The sequence below is a fragment of the Xiphias gladius genome, chromosome 20 (genome assembly GCF_016859285.1).
Source record: "Xiphias gladius isolate SHS-SW01 ecotype Sanya breed wild chromosome 20, ASM1685928v1, whole genome shotgun sequence".
In the NCBI taxonomy this organism is placed as follows: Eukaryota; Metazoa; Chordata; class Actinopteri; order Istiophoriformes; family Xiphiidae; genus Xiphias; species Xiphias gladius.
In genome coordinates this window covers 16,450,138-16,469,292 of record NC_053419.1, presented here as the reverse complement: position 1 = coordinate 16,469,292, position 19,155 = coordinate 16,450,138, and the positions used below count along the sequence as shown (strand labels likewise).

The window sequence follows — 19,155 nt, the reverse complement described above, 5'->3', positions numbered from 1 at the left end:
GTTCTTTAACAGAAAAACATGACTCTACATGGTTTTTAATTTAAGGCAGAAAAGTTGATCCCTGCGTCTGTTTATTGCAATTCTGTCACATATTCGGTTTTTGATATGAACCTGACAACGGCACCACCGCTCTGTTCGGTGCATCTGTTATATTTATTCAATATGCCACAAGAGGTCGCTCTCTAACAACCAACAGAGGCTTTCTGTCTCCGTCTAAGTTATAGTCCGCTGTTTCAAATCAATGCAGTTGCTATAAGAGCTGTTTTACAAAATGCGCATTGGCAATGCCACTAGTGCAGTAAAAATATGTATATAAAGAAATTTTACATATTAGAATGTGAAAGCAATCTAGATAAGAGCATTTAGCTTCACAAAAAGAGAAAGATTTTGTGACTTACTGAGCGCAGATGGGGTAGGAACCTCTCTATGTCATTCATGTCTATGCTGTCGTCCTCTTCAAAGTTGTTTTTGTTCATCCTGACAGAGGGGAAGTTAGAGACACAGAGAGAATCAATTAACTGTAACCCTCAGGGATGAATCAGTCATAAATTGGATCAAAGAGTGACAGAGGACAACTCTAAAGACATAACTGAGACAATATGGAGTAATCACAACAAATTACAAGACAGACCAGGGGAGCACCAGCAGGGCAAAGTACTGCAGGTAAAGACCCAAAGCTCAGATCTTACCCCTCTCTGTCAATATGCGGCAGGAGCTTTGGCGTTCCTCTGAAGTGTTTCCTGTGGAAATGGCTAAAGTCAAGTTTCTCTGGCTGTACGTCCCAACCTGCACCTCTTCAATACAGAGACAAAAAGACAGATCAAAGGTTAGAGACAGCCAGTATCCATGCATACACACAAGGGAAGAGGAAAGACAACTTTCTTAATTTTAAACATAGTTTCTTTTTTTTTTCTCTTGCTTTGTTTGGATAAACTAGGCTTTATCTGAACACTGCAGAGGAAAACTTTAAAAAAAAAAAAGTGTCCAAACATCTCAGTTATCTTGTATTACATGAGAGTGCAGGTAACGGCATGTCTGAGTAGTGCAAGATAACTATCAATCATGGCGCTTGTTCTCATTACTCATTGGCCTTCAATTACATCAAACACATGCCTTTTTCTATTAATAATACTCCAGAAACAGGTTATTTTAACCCTCCTTTTCTCCAGCTTGACATATTTGTACAAAATCTGACATTTGATCTCTCCTGACTTAGTCTGTTCCCCAGTTCCTATGCTGTTTTTGCAGATGGCCTTATAAACACAGAAGCAGACTGGCAGGAGGAGAGATGGAGTACTGTATAATGCAAAAAAATAATAATACAGAAGCGCGTGAATAGGTGAGGTTTGGAGCATCTACATTTAATAAAAGGCTCTATTAACCACTGACCACATGATGCTACAAAAGACTTGTGTCACCACTAGATGAGGCTGGCTGACAAGACACTCACTTAATTAACTGCAATAAAACAAAAACTACATAAAAATGCGTAAAAAAATACACAGATCGTGAAGGGTGTATATATACACTATATAAATATATATGTATATACAGTATTTTGTTTTTAAGATATGTGACAAGGTACATACTAAACGGGACATTTTAGAGTTGAAAAATCAACTTGTCGGGGCTCTCTGGTGGAATAGTATGTAATGGTTGTTCTAAATTATTTCTGTACTGCATTTTCACCATATATACTAATACTGGTATATCCAGTGGTGGAAGAACTATTCAGATCCTTATTACAAGTAAAAGTTCTGCATTCAATATTTAGCAACAAATTTAGGTGATCAAAAGTAAAAGTGTTCGTAATGCAGAATGGTTGCTCTCAGAATTGTATTATTACATTACTGAATCGTTATTAATGCATTGACATGTAAGCAGTACTTTAATTTCCACCACTGGGTATATCTGCAATAAGCTAACATTGCCTAGTATGTCAAATGTTTTTCCCCTCCAAAAAGTAAGAAATAAGAGACGCACAAATGTTTTGACAACAGAACTCAAGAAATCAAATCAGAATTCATCAAACTTCACAGCTTGGAAATATGTATCTGTACTACTGTAGATTACATTTTATTATGGTATTTTAATAAAAGGTAGTATTATTCTTATCATATGTATAAATTGTTCCTCAAAAGGATACCATTACATCCACTTAATGGACGCCTTTCATAGTTTTTTGTTTTGAGACACTAAGCTACAGCACAACTTTGAATTGCAAGGCCAGTTTTTTATACAGCTTTGACTATCAGGGTAGAAATGCCTCCTTATTAATTATTAATGTCAGTTTTCATTCAGTGTTCAATCTATACTACTATGCATCTCTGTCTGTGTGAGGGGAGAGTTTCTTACATCATCGTACTGTGCAGACTCCTTCACTGTGTGCTCAGATGTGCCAACGTGGCCGGAACTTAGGTATCTGAAGCTGCTGTGCAGCTGTTACCACGGCAACCAGTCCTCCCTCCAGTGCAACTGATTTATGTCTCACTCATTTCCTCTCTTTCCCTTTTTTCCTCCTCTAAGTTTCAGTTCCAGCTCTTGTTTGAAAAATCATTTAGTCACACTGAACAAAATTCCTTGAAGATTTACAATCAGGTCTCACTTGTGTAAGACTAGCAAGATTTCAAGCATTGAGGTTTTCAGAGAAAGCAGTCAGGCCTCCAGGAGTACGTATAATATAAATGTTGCTTTTGGCATAAACATTGAAATAAAATACTTTTCATCAGAAGAGACACCACAGTTAAGCAGTGTAGCATCTTGATTAAATTAAAGTGGGTTTGGGATGAAGAGACGGAGCCTGCTTTGCCAACTAGCTGAAGGTTAATTTTTTCAGTATGTTGCATTTCATGTTTACATTTATTCCTTTGGTTCCACACAATAAATACCAGGACTTATCTGGGTCTAGAAGAAAAAAATCTGAGAAGTACTGCATTGAGCTAACCAGGCCCAATCTAATGGAAAACATGGACAGCTGACCTCAAATTAAAAAAATGGAACTGTTGATAAGACAACCAAAATCAAGTCGAAGGGAAAGTCAAACACAGAGAAGAGCAACCAAATTAAATAAAGAACTGTTACAAACTATGAGAGCAGCAGGCGAAAGCTAAGAGATTCACTGTGTGTCTAAATCTGTCATATGACCCACAGAAACTATGGTTGGAATTCAGAGTCAGTTGACTGTACAACATATTAGGTTTGTGAAACAGCAAGGCACCTACCCATGTGAGTCCATTGTGTTGGCAGCCCATATGTCTGTGCCCAGGATGTCAAAGGATCCATCTCTGTTCCCATTCTAGACAGCACACAAGGAAAAGGAAAGATGGATAATCTTCAGTATGACTACAAGATGCTTCTTACCAAACCATCACATACCTCTAGTATGTCAACACCTACAATTTTCCTTCAGTATATTTATTTTGATTATTAAAAGGGGTATTTCACCAACTTTACATCGGATTTCCAGGAAGTGGGGGGACTTGTAAAAGACAAATTAAAAAAAAAAAAAAGAACAGTCAGAACAGATGTAGCAGAGGCAGCAATACCCTGATTTTTAGTTCCTAGTATGGGTCAAGCTCCAAAATCCGTGGATCCAATACTTCCCATAATGCAACTCAATGTCATCTGTCATTAGCCTTGGAAATGTTCTCGTCTTTCATACTTTACAAGCTGATGTGATGAATAGTTGACTTGTGGTGACATGTTTAGGTGCTCATGATCAAAGATGGGTAAAGACTCCCAAGGGAATAATACAAAGAGAATAGCAGAGTCATGTGACAGAAGTAGCCAAAAATATTGGTCCCTCAAAGTTTCCCCTAACAGATATTCTGTCTTTCCCATTCATTTCTTTCAGAAATGATCACTGAAGGAACACCGAGGGAATGTTGTAGCAGTAAGAGACACATGAGACAATAAAACACACACACATATGTATCTGTACCTTGGAAGGGCCTTTGAACTGATTGTTTCTGCCTCTGCTGCCGGAGCGTGAGCCAGAGCCTGGTCTGGACCCCGAACTTGGTCTGGAACCTGTACTGCCATTACTGCTGTGTTCCCACTCGTCCTGCAGAGTTGAGTGGGGACAACAAAGAAAAGGACTGAGGATTCTGTTTCATTCAAAATTCAATGCGTTTAATTTTATTTCACAGTTAAATTGCACTTGGCACACAAAGGGAAACACAACTACTTCTTCAAAATAAAAAACACAACAAACTAAGTCTCAAACAATGTTTAGCTGATATTAATAATGGTATATTTATCTTCAACCCAAATTTAGGTACGCTAACCGACCTTCTGTTGGAGTTTGTTGGTTTCCCTTTTTGCTAGTTGAGGCCAGTGTGCCATTTCTCCTGATTTTGTACTTATTTTGTGTGCATAATAGGAGCATTACAACAGCCTGTGCTGTAATCTATTGCTTAACACGAGGCTCTAAAGTCAACACACTTGTAAGTACAGCACACAGTGTGTTCAAAATCTGTTGCAGCACTGTGGTTGTTAAGCCGATATAACAGCTACTATTTTTGTTACCATGTTTGTTTCCACTATTGCTGAATTGATTCAGTTGTTAGTAGTTTCTGAGTTTCACGGTACACTGCAAGAGAAGACACATCACAAGGGTTTGAGCAAAAGTCTAGTTTCTTTGCCAAGTCTCAGATATTATACTTCCCGAACCTAAATGTCAAAACAAATTGAAAATGGAAGGTTCGTGATCTCTTGGACTCAATTTTTGCTGCACTGAAGATGTATTGACAGGAATTCGGTATATTGGTATCAATACTGACATTTCAATTCTAGTCTCTCCTTTAAACCCCCTCATTTTTGAGCACTCTCCTCTCTTTGAACTTCTCATCCATGCCATTTCTCCCTCTACTCACTTCCTGGTGAGTCATACCCATGAATCTCTGGGGAACAATAATACCCTACATCGACACAGACTGGACAGTCAGAGCAGAGCAGAGAAACACACAAAGATGCAGAGACACACACACACAGACACACACAGATATTTAGCTGACTGACTGATAATTCATCTAGGATTGTTTAGTTACTGGCTGCTTCACAGTATCCCGTGTTAGTCATTAAAAGCACACTGTCTCCAGCAACTCCAAGGATGTTGAGGAGCTGTGAAATGCTTTAAGCTGGTGTTACAGTCTCTTCTAACCATATACTTGAACAGATTATGGAGAGGGAAAGACTAAGATGAACATACAGAACTGAGAGCAGAGCAAACCTATGCTTTAATCTAAGTGAGCACAGAAGAAGACAGTGCTACATGGAGGCAGCAGTAGAATTGGAGCTGTAGTGGAAACTAAATGCACATAAATGCTGGTCATTTTTAAGTTTTAAGATTTAAAGACAAAAATAAAGGAAGAAAAGAGAGAGAATCTGATTCAGAACTGGTCCAGGAACCAGGTGATGGAGAGAACAAATTCTGAGAAGGCAGAAAACTTGACTTATTGTTTTTAAGCCATAATCTAAATCCAACCCAAAATTGGAACCTGCTATAAAATGATTAGCAGAAAATTTAATACAAGCCCTACCACTACAAAGCAACCATATTTAAACCTTTGTTTTCTAATGCTGTTAAAGGGTCGCTTACATTAGTAATGTTTGATGGATGGTAGGCTACGGTTTTTCTTTTTTGCCACTACAGCACTGAGTAAAATCTATAGATAGACTATGAACAGTTATTCAATCCATTAAATAGGGCGAAATCCAATGCTGTGAAATAAGCAGAACCCTGACACACACACAGACACACTTACTGGCTTGGATGAGCCTCTCCCCCGTGAAGACGTCCAGCTGCCATCTTTCTTGTCGTTGCAGTCATCCGTCCACTGGAGGAAAGAAATGGGGGCAGAAGATGCTATCATTTCTGAAAGTTGGATTGTTTATGTACAAATAAAGACTGCAAACAAACTCAAAGGTAAAGTAAAAGTAAAACTCAGATACAGAGCAGAAAACTCTTAAAAATACAGCATATTTTAAGATATTTTTTCTCTTATAACTGACTCAAAATGGTATCTTTGTCTTTGTTATCATCTTGGGCTATTTTGAGTATGTATAGATGCTTAGTGTATAAACTACGTCACAGCAGCATGAGTGTGTGTTGACTTTCTCATGCAGAAAACGGGACAACTGCATATCCAGCGGCAGTGTAGGTGGATGCACATCCACCTTTGTCTAGGTTTACATATACATTACAACAATAAGGGCAGCTGTTTTGATGTAGGCTGTACCCCTCCAGGGTGTTTTGGAAGATACAAACCAGAGACACCACCAGAGGCTCTACCTAAGCATAACCACTGCTGCTAGCAGATATGGGACTAATGAAAGCACGTCATCTATTTAAGTTATAAGGCTCTGACCTGTGGCACCTTGCTACCATTGTCCAAATCCAAGTCTCCATCTGCCTTTTCTCCCAGCAGCCCCTGCACCTGGTACTCCAGCACATAGCTGTCAATGAAGCGCTCCAGCTCTTCTATCTCCTGTGAGCGTGTGCTCCCAGCCTCAGATGATGCAGATGCCACCGAAGAGTTCTCCATGGCAACCAGCGCTGGGTTTGGTGGAAGGGGAGGAGGGGAAGGGAAGGAGGAAAGTGACCTGTGCAGACAGGAAAGGAAAGGTGCAGAGAGAGGAGTAAGCTGAAAATTCAACGTGACTAGGAATGTCCATATCCTCTGACTACAACGATGACCTTTGTTTACAATAAGACCTCCAACATCAAGACAACAACAACGTGATTGTCAGACAGGTATAATGTGAGCCAAAGTCCCAGAGGACTGGATAGATTAGGTTGTTTACATTTCATTAGTCAAGTGACAAAAAATTAATCAGCAGCTATTTTAATCATTTTTCATCATAAAAAATACCAAACAGTCTCTAATTCTAGCTCCTCAAATGTGATGATTTTATGCGTTTGTCATAAATGATTTTTAACTAAATATTTTTGATTTTTGGACTGTTGGCTGAATAAAACGAAAAATATAACGTTAGGTGCATAAGTATTTGGACAGTGATACATTTTCTGTAATTTTGCCCCTGTACATCACCACAATGTATTTAAGACAAAGCCATCAAAATGTGACTGAAGTGTAGACTTTCAGCTTTAATTCAGGGGTTTAACAAAAATATTGCATTAACCATTTAGGAATTACAGCCATATTTATACATAGGCCCTCCATTTTCAGATGCTCAAAAGTAACAAACCAACCAACATAATTATAAATATCAGGATTATTTTAATACTTAGATGTAAACCCTTTGCAGTCAATGACTGCCTGAAGTCTGGAACCCATTGATGTCACCAAATGCTGAGTTTCCTCCCTTGAGATGCTTTGTCAGGCTTTTACTGCAGCAGCCTCAGTTGCTGCTTGTTCATGGGCCTTTCTGCCTTCAGTTTTGTCTTCAGTAAATGAAAAGCATGCTCAATTGGGTTGAGATCAGGTGACTGACTTGGCCATTGAAGAATATTCCATTTCTTTGCCTTGAGAAGCTCTTGGGTTGCTTCTGCAGTATGTTTTCTGTCATTATCCATCTGTACTGTGAAGCAGCGTCCTGTCAGTTTTGCAGCATTTGGCTGAATCTAAGCTGATAGTATAGCCGTCCTACACTTCAGAATTCATCCTGGTACCTCTATCAGCAGTTATATCATCAATAAACACCAGTGACCCTGTTCTATTAACACTGGCTCCACCATGTTTGACAAATGACGTGGTGTGCCTTGGATGATGAGCCGTTCCTTTCCTTCTCCATACTCTTCTCTTCCCATCATTCCAGTACAATTTAATCTTGGTTTCATCTGTCCAAATAATTTTGTCCCAGAACTGGACAGGCATTTTTTAGATGGTTTCTGGCAAAGAATAACCTGGCCGTTCAATTCTTGAGTTTTACCAGTGGTTTGCACCTTGTGGTAAACCCTCTGTATTTACATTCAGGAAGGTGTCTCTTTATTGTAGACTTTGACAATTATACGCCTACCTCCTCAAGACTGTTCTTGACCTGGCTAGATGTTGTCAGGGGTTTTTCTTCACGGAAAGATTTCTGTAATCATTCACTTAAGTTGTATTCAACAGTCTTTCAGTCCTTTTGGTGTTGCTGAGCTCACCAGTGCATTCCGTCTTTTTAAGAATGCACCAAATTGTTGATTTTAGCCACTTCTAAAGTTTCTGCCATCTGTCTGATAGGTTTGTTTTGTTTTTTCAGCCTAATAATGGCCCTCTTCACTTACATCTACACCTCTTTGGACTGCATAGTGAGAGTTCCCATGAACAGCTACCAAATGCAAATTCAACACTTGGAATCCATTCCAAATGTTTTATCTGCTTAATTTGTCATGAAATAACGAGGAAACAGACCACAGCTGGCCATAAAAATTATGTCACTGTCAAAATACTTGACTATATATATCTCTACTATACTATATCTACTTGGGCTGTGGGATACTTTGTCTGTTTTTTTTAAACACACAAAACGATGAATCAGTTAATCGAGAAAATAATCAGCAGATTAATCCATAATAAAAGTAATTGTTAGTTGTAACCCTAAGTACCAGCAATAATAACAGTTATTTCTCTCACCTTGGTCCCTCTCAACTTCCCAACATTCAGAGAGGGCACATAATCTCACTGCTGTCAATAAACCTCCATATCTGCACTGTGTGCTTCCAAAGTATCCAACAGCAAGAGTGTCCTGGTGTGGTGCTATAGCAGGCCCATGTTGTGTTTTCACCCATATTACATCAAATCCATCTTTTGAAAACCCCCTGACTAATTTCTGCTAATTTGTCTGGCCAAACTCCCTCTGGTGTCACCATTTACACACCTCTCCAAGTCCGTTTCTCTCTTTGTTTTTCCACCTCTTCCCTGCTATCACTCTCTCTGTGCTGTCGGTGTTGTGTGTGATCACCTGAATCCTGGCCAACAGGGAAGCAGTTTCCTGCCTGCCTGTCTATTGCTACTAAGCTCCTTTACATCATGGCTTGATCACCAGCCATCCAAAGAGGATTTATGGCCCTGGAGCACGCAGAATGGTATCTGCTGAGCACTGGGGACTCGCTGGGGAGCCCTGTTCATTTGCAGCCGACAAGTCAGCTACACAAGGACTAAAGTCTTTGTTTTGGTTTTGGCTACAGGGCTATCTAATGCCATGGTAACTCATAGTGCTATATCCTGAAGACTTTCTTCAGTCTATTTTTTACACCAAGTCTGATCTTACTAACCGCTGCACTGGCGTCACTATAACTTATCAAATTATTAACAACAACATAACAAAGTGAAGAAAGAAACTGGACCACACTAATTAAATAGAACAAAAAGAACAATATAATCAGCATACTCTATACCAGTAATATGAAAAACCAGGTTTACAACTATTATACTGCGCTAGTAATGCCAAGAGGGAAATGCACCAAGACAGTACCCCTGTTGAGCAAGACTGGAACATGTACCAGTCTATTGCTAAAGGACATTTTAGCACTTCAGAATCTCTCTACTCATGACTACCCTGCTGTTTTCCTTTATGTACATTTAGGACTAATGCTTTAATCCCTTCATACTATGCAGCACGGTCAGTATGTCCTAATCTGACCTGGTGTCAATAGTGTAATCCGTCCATACATTGATGCCAGACCTTTGATTAGCCTGGTGATTTGCAGCTAGCAGGCAAGTACATGCATACATGTATTGCACACCCATATGTACATGTGCACACTGACACCAACTTCATGTTTGTTTGCAAATTGAGATATATCTCCTTTTTTCATGGATTACTTTTTCCTACTCTTGTATTAAGACTCAAAAATACTTGGAAAATTGCATTTGAATGTTCAGGGTAATTTGGGAGCATAAGACAAGTTAAAATTGAACTACTGGCCCCGTTTTTGTGTCCATTTCCTTGCCCCCCTCTATCTAGATCATGTGTTGCCCCAAAACACAACCATTTATGTTGAAACACCAAAGTCTGTTAACTCAGCTCAAATAAGACGGATGTCAACCAGTCGTCCAAGTCATGCCACTCTCCAGTTTCTCAGCCAACCCAGACTCCACCAGCACTAACAGCCTCCTGACACAACAGTGTACGCTTGGCAGACAAACAAATATTCCCAAACATTAACAAGTGGAAACTTTACAGCTTTATAAAGTCAAGTATCTATTTTCAGTTGACCATGCACTGTATTGTTGTGCAGTGTCTCACTTTATTTAACTACATTTTATGAACACCAAGTTACCAGTTTATGAAGTGCTCCCATATAATGTATTGCACTTCAACGCAACAGCGCTGCACTAAATATTATTTTAACAGACCTTAACTTATAGTATTAGATATTTGTTGTCATGGTGTCAGTAAGGTTTTGATTCATCTGTAAAGTAATGATTTGAGGCTGCTTAGTGAACAATGAAGTGTTAATATTTTTTCAACTCCCATTTACATAAAAGGAAGGGAAAACACCATTGGAAAGACTTAAATTTCCATTCCAGTCTATTCCTTTCAAATGTGCCAAAGTGAATAAGGCCGATTTGCATTAATTCCAACACAGTTTAAATGAATAGAGACGCATTCAGTAATAATAGTCTGGATGTTTGCAACACTAGGTTAATTGATGCGTATTGGTGGTGGATAGACTCCAGTCTAATGTCCTACTGTTGTCCTTGACATTTAGTATAGAATTACTGCCTGAGGGGAAGTTGCCAATAGCTATCAATGCATCCATTAATACAGCTCTTTTCTAGCTCTCTGTCTTTTTGCCATGGAATCTATCAGTTTATTTATATTAGACATTGTGTGATACTTTCAAAGTATTTAATGTGCTTACTGTGCAGGACTGAAAAAATAACCAGCCCTGTGCATGCATTACAGTCACCCAAAATGTCATCAATCTCAGTATCCAAAGTAAATACTGGTTATGCATTATCATATAATTGGTCTGTTGTGTATGAAATGGGACTCAAAGTCCTTTCTATCCTGCTATGTTTCATAAAACATTACCACAAACCCACAGTAATCCAGACTGTGAAGTTCAGATATGTGCTGTCCGGTGTCTACATTTACTTTGATTTCACAGAAGGTTTATCTTTCAGTTTAGTAACAATAATGTCAATGTTCTTTTGGTGGAGGAGAAACAAGCTTGCCTTCCTCACATAAGGAGGTGGTGGCTGAGAGGAGACTAAAGCAAGGATTCATCTGACCCAAACAAAGAAAAGGCTACTGTCTTAAGCATACGTGAGAAAAACAAACACAAATAATGACAGCAGACTGGTGGCCCGTCTTATCTTTGGCTAAACAAAGACACTGACTCCACAAGGTCAGGAGCACAAATAGCATTGCAAGGCATCTCACATTTACCCCACACAAGTCTTGTCTTGGCAGTGCATACAATTTAAGATGATGCAATAATATGGGATCTCACATTACAAGATACTGATGCAAATGATGAGGGAAAGCATTCATAAAAACTTTTGTATTTTAACTTAGTAGTAATGATCTCTCAGCTTGTCCCTCCACACTTACACAAAAAGAAAAATTAGTTACAGCTGCAACTACGGTTATATTCATTATCGATAAATCTGTTGATTAGTTTCTCGACTCAAGGGTAAGTGCAGCAATTTTACACATCAAAGTCTGTTTACACATCTTGGGTGAGTCAGCAACTGCTGGGTCTGAAGACTACAAGTTTGAAAATTAACAAAGTCTCGGGTTATGGAGTTAGAAAGGACTGAGCTAACCAGACCTCTGGAGCCCCCTCTTCATCTCTGTTTCAAAATACATTTGCCGCTACTAGCATAACACACCTGAATCTCCAACCAAACTGCGAATGGCTGAGTTGCATTGTGGATTATGTAAATGGCGGATTTTGACAAGGCAGAAGAATGTGTGGAGTAAAAAAGATGGTATCTCTGGTTCTGCTGCATCGATTTTGTGTCTGACAATGTTATAAAAGTGCAAGGCTAAATCAGCGGCATACTCAATTAATTATTTGGCCCATTAAATATAAGGTAATAGAAAAAAATGCCCATCACAATTTCCAAAAGCCCAAAATGACACATGCTTATTGCTTGTTTTGTCCAACCATCAGTCCAAAACCCAAAAATATTTAGTTTAGCATAAGAGAAGACAGAGAAAACCAGCAAATATTCACAACTAGCTGAAACCAGTGAATTCTTACTTGTACAATTTATCAATTAGAGATAGATTACGTTTCAGTCCCCCATCCCACATTCATTCGACTCTTCCCCTGCTCCTTCCTGTCTCCACCCTTTTGCACTACTTCCCTCAAGTTTACCAGCTGTTCCAACAAAGAGCTGCCTTCCACACTGTCTGGGCCAAACTTTCAGCAGCACTGTTGTGCTGTAGCAGTGAGGGGCTGTTATATCATTATCGCAGAAAGAACAAATCAGAGATATGGGCAGTGACTCAGAGGTCACGAATCAGTTTTTAACCAACCACTGGACTCATTATTACTGAGTCCTTTCCTATGACCCGAGGAAACACAGAGTAGGTTCCTGAGTTGCCTGAATTGTGCGCCACCAATGAACAGTAAGGTGATGGGATACGTAACACAGACGGTGACACTGCAGGCCAACAGAGATGGATCAAGACTGTAAAATGCAAAGCAGCGTGTACTACAGAATGACCAAACTGAAGGCTTTGCCCGAAGCCCAGCACCAACCAGACAGATACTAAACTCGCCAGACAGACACAGCATGGCACTGGACAGCACACTGTGCCTTTGTTTGACAGGCAGAGATGAATGCCATGTATACTGTATGATAGGATACATTGCCAAAAAGCAGAGAGTAGATTTATTACTTTCAAAAAGAAACAATTGTGATGATGAAATCTTGTGCAATCTCTCTCTGTATCTTAAACTGTTGAAGAAACTAAACTAAGAACATGGCATACTGTTTGGCAGGTAGTTCAGAGAGCCTGATAATGTGGTGAATTCACACAGTCCCAGGACCACTGAATGAGAAGTGTTGAGTACATGTGTGTGAGAGAAAGTTATAGCATTGTCCAGTGCTTTTCTTGGACTTACTAATGAATTACTTTTTCCTCTGTTAAGGCGGGTATGCTTCCACCTCTCTCTACTTTTTACTTTTTGGATTTCGTTTTGCTAAAGACAGCTCAACTCTATTGTCAAAATGTACAGATTTATATAAGATCAGACATTTTATAGCGAATATAAGTACAATGTGTGTCTGAAAAATTGAAAAAAATGAATTTACTGTTCTCAAGTACATACCCAAAAAAAAAAAAATTCTGTATGAAACTGTAACATAAAGCTTAACAACCATGTAAACCACAATCCCTTGGGGTCCAAAGATACAATACCACTATGGTAGAAACTGTCTCCTAAAAAACTTATACTGGCTGCATCTTGATTTAGTACAGCAACACAACATAAATCATAAACAAAGTAAAACAAGCCCTGAGCCATCAGTGATTTACAGTCTGTGATGTGGTTACACAACAACCAAAGAGTAAGAACAATAATCCTTACAACCCAAACAGAGCTGAACATGAGACCCAATCTCCCCCGTGGGTGTCCAAGTCAATGTTCTGACCCCATGCAGTGAGAGCTGCTAATACACCTAATCTCGTCTACTACTGACTGACTGTCTCAACAAACTCACACTAATTTGGAGTCTATTTCTGAGAGCAAGATAGCAATATAGTGTCTTTGAGTCTAATAATCCATATGACATATTTGTAACTATATGGGAGTACGTGTGTAAAGTCAAATGGAGCAACCACAAATCTTGATTTTTCTAATCCAGGGTGATAATTTGCAAACAGCAAAAGAGTGGCGCTGCAAGAAAAGAATCTATCCAAAGTTTTTTCAAATTTCAGCTATTGTGTGACAACAGATGCACAACTTAGTTGTTGTGAATGGTTTTCTATGGTGTTAGAATACTAGCCTTTTTAGCAAAGCCTCAAGAGTATGCTGCCCCTTTATTTCACTGTACATATTGTATAAGCATGTAACAAATAAAACTCCTGCATCTCGTTTTGTATGGTATCCTTTAGTATTTATCTTTTGATACTATCAGTAGAAAGTGCCAGTATGAAATTTGGACAAGATTTGTGTAGCCTCTCTTCTTCTTTAGCATAATCACAATACCTGCAATTTTCAGCAACACTTGAGTGTATTTGGCATTACCAATCAATTTTTAAAAAAAAACCTTATTTGGCCCCAGTACTGCTCCTGTGTAATGTCTCAGGATTCATAGAATGCAATTGTTATCCAAATGGTGCACTTCAGACGCATGTAGAAATACAGGCAGCACAATTGCAGGATGTCACTGAAATAGATGCAAGACACACACAACCTACTCAGCTGGGAGAGCAACAGGTGCCATAACCTAGAAAATGGCATTTACAAAGACATGCACAGAAAGTTGTAAAAGGTACAAGGTTGATCACTACACTAAATTTCAGGAATATATTTGTAGCGCTCAAACTACAAACGAATTTCAAAGGAGGTTGTAATTCCTGCGTCCCATTCATTGTAACAGGCTGTTGTGAGTAAATGTGTTTACTCATACAGGGTGAGAGCTGGATGACCTGAATCTAGAGGAACAGACCAGCAGAAGATAGCACTGCACATGCCACACAAGAGGATCCAAGAGTGTGTGTATGTGTGTGTGTACACCTAAAACAATAGCCACATTGTCCCCCAGTGCCCCTGTAGTGACCTAATGGGAGAGGATTGGGCATGTGCAGTACTGTGGAACTGTTGGGACTGTAGCCCAACAATGCCATTCTGTCCAGATCCAAACACACACAAACACAGAGTACTGGCAAACAACTGAGGGTGTGTAATACAGCTCACAGCCTTCCCAAAATCTATGGAGTGGAGGTAGAAGTCCTGAGGCCTCAAAGCTGAATGGCAAAAAATGTGAAAGGAGAGACAACAAAGGTTAGTCTGCAACGGAGCAGTGTCCATTAACGGTTAGGGTTGAACAAATGGGATAATGACAAAACAAGTAACTCTGAGAACAAAAGGTCAACCATAGAAAGACTAGAATTGCTTGTTTCCAAAAAAAATACGGGGTTTATAATATGCTAGAGAACTACTCTGCATTCCTGTACTACGCTAAAGGCCTTATGTTCTCAGCTTTAAACCACCAACTGATAACCGACAGTATGTTTTCCCTCAATCATGACCCATGTGATCTCCCTCTCTCCCTTTTTTTCTCTTTTCCGACTCACTCATCCATATACTACAGGCAACGTAATGAGCAGCAGCTCCTAATGAAATGAGGCTAGATCCCTGCTACGCAGCCTGACTCAGGGTGTTCCAGTTTTTTGCAGGCTACTCCCCCTCTCTCCATAACATGCAGCTGTGTTTGCTCCTCATCCGCATTCTTCAAAACACTGCATGTTTATAAATGGGTGTGCGTCACAACCCTAAACACTACCCCATTTATTAGCATTCACTTTAACATGAGGCACAGAGGTAAGAGTAACATGCTGCTACTCACACGAACCCCGGCATCACTATTTGTTGCTGGTACTCTGGGATTGTTCTCTCATTTCCTGTCACTGTTTGACCTCTGAGGGCAGAGTTCACAGCCGCAGTCATTCATCACATCAATGCAGTGCTCAAACGTTAGGGGAGTGGAGATCACAGGGATGATGACACTGCACTGACTCTGTTTAGATGGTCTAAATAAAGCTGCATTTCAAGCCAAGTTTAAACATCAGCAGTAACTCACCTTTCTAGTACTGTGACAAGGCCATTGTTATTTTTCTATTTCAATGCTCAGTAGTTAACTGTCAAGAATAAATTGGACTGTTGCTGCAATGTAGTCATATAAAGTCCCTAAACATTACAAGAAAGACTAAAAGGGTGTGCCTATTGGTCAGTCCCAAACCATTTCACACTGTAAAATCAATGATTAGATCATTGGACAGGGCCATGAACAAAATGCAACTGAAATTTTGTGTGCCACTTCTGTCATGAGGTGACTAAGCAGTGCAGTAAACAAACACACAGAAATGTGTTTGGATAAAAATATTTGGATAAAAATCAATGATTAATTTACACATGGATGAGTCCTATATATATTAAAATGTAACATTTCAACAGAAGATCTTCGATTTTTTTAATCTGCATGAGACACAAAACACCTTAATGTGTATGCTTTTTATTTTTGTGACAGATAGTATATATAGCATGCCAGATCTTTGCTTTATTCTGTGTTAGTTGATGGTCAAATCTCACAGGTGTAAATGTATTATCTAGGTTTCTAGATTAGTTAGTTGATGGCTATGGACCTCTGTCACCTGATGGAAACATGTTTAGTGGTTTCTTATGTTCTTATTTCTGTAAAAACATATATTTGAATTTGTCATGTTCACGAAGGGTACAAAGTTATCAAATGACTCGATCAGGCTGGCTAGATTTTAGACGACAGGCACTTAGTAAAGTGTCTCTTTACAATGAATACTGGGTACAGGACGACACAGTGGCTGAACCAGACTTACCACTCGGCTGACTAATGAATCTGCATGTGCCTCTGGTTGCGGCACCACAGCAATGCCGCCAACTTGGTCAAGGATCACACACTGTAAAGACATCCTTTATTTAAGTCAGGAGGGTCTCTGTTATGTCACTCGTGGTAGCACGCAAACATTCCTTTACCTCTCTAAAGTAACTCTGATTCAATCTTTCCCTAACAGCAGGAATCTCAGGAATGTTATGAGCAAACTGGACTTAAATATAACCTATAAAAACAACAGTCAGGAATCCTATAGGAGAGACCACTGCCAGTTTTGAGACTCTCTTAACTTAAAATGTGTGAGTAATGATATATAATTATACAGATTTTTAAGTTGAAAGGAAACGTTCATTCCAGCACGCATTTCCACATGGTTTAGATTTGTGCCATCCTGTGCTAATTCAGTAAACATCATGCAAACTAACTCCCAAGACAAAACTGGCTGTATCCGTTTCAACAGCTTCGTTGAGATGACAGATCCTACCTTAGGTAGGAGCTGAAGGTATATCAGTGATTTCCCTCTTTCCTGACTAGGAGCAGCTGTGATCCGGTCTTTGTTGTGAGGGTCAACAGCTGACAAGGTTGCTGATCTGCAGCAATCTCAGCTCCTTTACAGGGCAGACTGACATCTAACATTTTTAACAGCTAATCCTGCCATTCCTGTCCTGAAAGTGTAACGTAACGTTACTAAAACTAAACTAAATGCAAAGCTGATAATAACGATTCCCTCATAACCTTAGATATAGTTGTTTTATATTTATTTTGCACTCCTATAACCACGCCCATGCTGTCTAGGACGCTGGTGCTGTATTTGTCCGTTAGCCAACGGTGTATCCTGACAGGACGTTTATGGTAACGTTATCCAAATGACTGCAGCACAATGTCCCTGTCAAAATAACAAAGCCTCTTCTGGAGGCGTCTCCACGCCCTGGTGTGTGTGCCCTGCCCGCGTATCACCGGTAACAATGGTGACGCAAGCTTTGCGGCTAACCAGCCGGCTAACGTTAGCTAGCTCTTAAGTACAACGGTAAACAACAACAGGGCACATATTACAGATTCAAACCCACCTCCGTCAACCGTGCTACATCAACAGGTCTGCCAGCTGAAGCCAAAGCAAAACCAGGTCACTCACAGCGACCACTCGCAGCAAATCCAGCGCATCTTATAAAACTGTTATCTGGTTACCACGGTTATAGCGCTCCAACCGACACACACCTTCACCCGGTTTTAAAATGGAATAAATCCTTACCCGACGTGAGACTCTGACTCCTGGTGAACCCGGGATCACCTCCTGAGATCAAATCCGCCGTGTCATGGGTGTGTTTCTCAAAAAGAGAAGTGGGAAAGAGGATTAGCTATCTGGTGGTAACTCCGACGTCCCAGACTGAGGGAAGAGGAATGTGACGTTCAGTCCGGTTTGCTGGCAGTGTTGACACGTGCACTCGGTAGTGGATTGTGGGAAACGTAGTTCGATATTGGAGTAATTATTGCTTTTTTTTAGATTAATAACTCGTTTGAAGTGTCACACAACCCACTATTATTGCCTCCTTACCCACAGGGTGAACAATTTTAATACAGCACCAGGTGATAAAACTAAACTAAACACAACTATGAGTAGCTTAGCCACCTTTTAAAGTTAGCGAAAAAAGATCTAACCAGCTACCTTAGCCTCACATTCATCTTTACGATGTCAATCCGTTATGGTAGCCAGTGGTGGAAAGTAACATGAACAGTAACATAAGTTCATTAATTAAAGTACTTCACTTAAGTAGAATTTTCGAGCTACTTGTGCTTTACTTGAGTAATTCTATTTTCTGCCATTTATGCTACCACTACATTTCAGAGGCAAATATTGTACTTTTTACTCCGTTACATTTATTTTAAAGCTTTAGTTACAGTTCGGATTCACATTATTAATACAAAATATGATCAATAAATAAAGTATGATGTATTATATTATATTATATATTATATAGATTCAATTACCCAGCAGTATATAAAGTACTTAAAATTAGCCCCACCTTTACCAGCTGCAACATTAAAGTGATATGTAAAGTAATGCATCAATAGTTGTATTCCAAAATTAAAATATATATTATTCTGCAAAGAGCCATTCTACATCTGTACATTTACTCAAGTAAAATTCCAAATTCACGACTTTTGCTAAAAAGTCGTGAATTCAGATTCAGATTTTTTCTACATTGTGGTGTTGCTACTTTTCCTCAAGTAAAAGATCTTAGTATGTCTTCCACCAATGCTGATAGTCCAAATAGTCATCACAGTGATCATAAATCACAAAATTATATAACTCACTTATTTATTCATTTTTTTTATAAATTGTGAAGCAGCTATTACTAGCATATTTTGATCATTAACTCTTGGTTATACTTTAACAGCTGTATTTGTCACGTCTTTGCATTGCTGATGACTGTTTGAATCCAGTTCAACAGGTAAAACGTGTATAAATAATTTGCCCTCTTCTCTGCCTGAATGGTAGGCCCACCTTGTAAACCAAACACACATGGTGGCAGGTCACAGTTAAAACCCGCTGAAGAATCTTTTCAATGTAATTATGACCCCTTGTGGAAAGTGAGAAAAGTGCAGTTAGAGGAATATTTTCCTGCGTGTGTGTGATGTAGATGTTTGGATTTTT

General features: G+C 39.3%; 1 protein-coding gene across 8 annotated transcripts in view; it reads right to left on the bottom strand.

Moving 5' to 3' along the window:
* The window catches only part of ctif (CBP80/20-dependent translation initiation factor), a 75,749-nt gene extending 57,813 nt beyond the window's left edge, over nt 1–17,936 (bottom strand). For 7 of the 8 annotated variants that reach the window (XR_005709706.1, XM_040157697.1, XM_040157700.1 and 4 more), the window contains exons 1-7: nt 17,752–17,936; nt 6,369–6,603; nt 5,766–5,837; nt 3,941–4,063; nt 3,222–3,295; nt 690–794; nt 399–477 (exon numbers count right to left, since the gene is read on the bottom strand). Coding sequence is in view for 7 of the 8 variants with exons in the window: in XM_040157697.1 (XP_040013631.1) it covers nt 399–477; nt 690–794; nt 3,222–3,295; nt 3,941–4,063; nt 5,766–5,837; nt 6,369–6,545 (630 nt within the window). In the remaining variant the exon portion in view is untranslated. Of the gene's footprint in view, nt 1–398; nt 478–689; nt 795–3,221; nt 3,296–3,940; nt 4,064–5,765; nt 5,838–6,368; nt 6,604–17,569; nt 17,657–17,751 lie in introns of those variants that run through there. The other variant, XM_040157699.1, reaches the window with a different exon arrangement.
* Between the last annotated feature and the right edge of the window lie 1,219 nt (nt 17,937–19,155).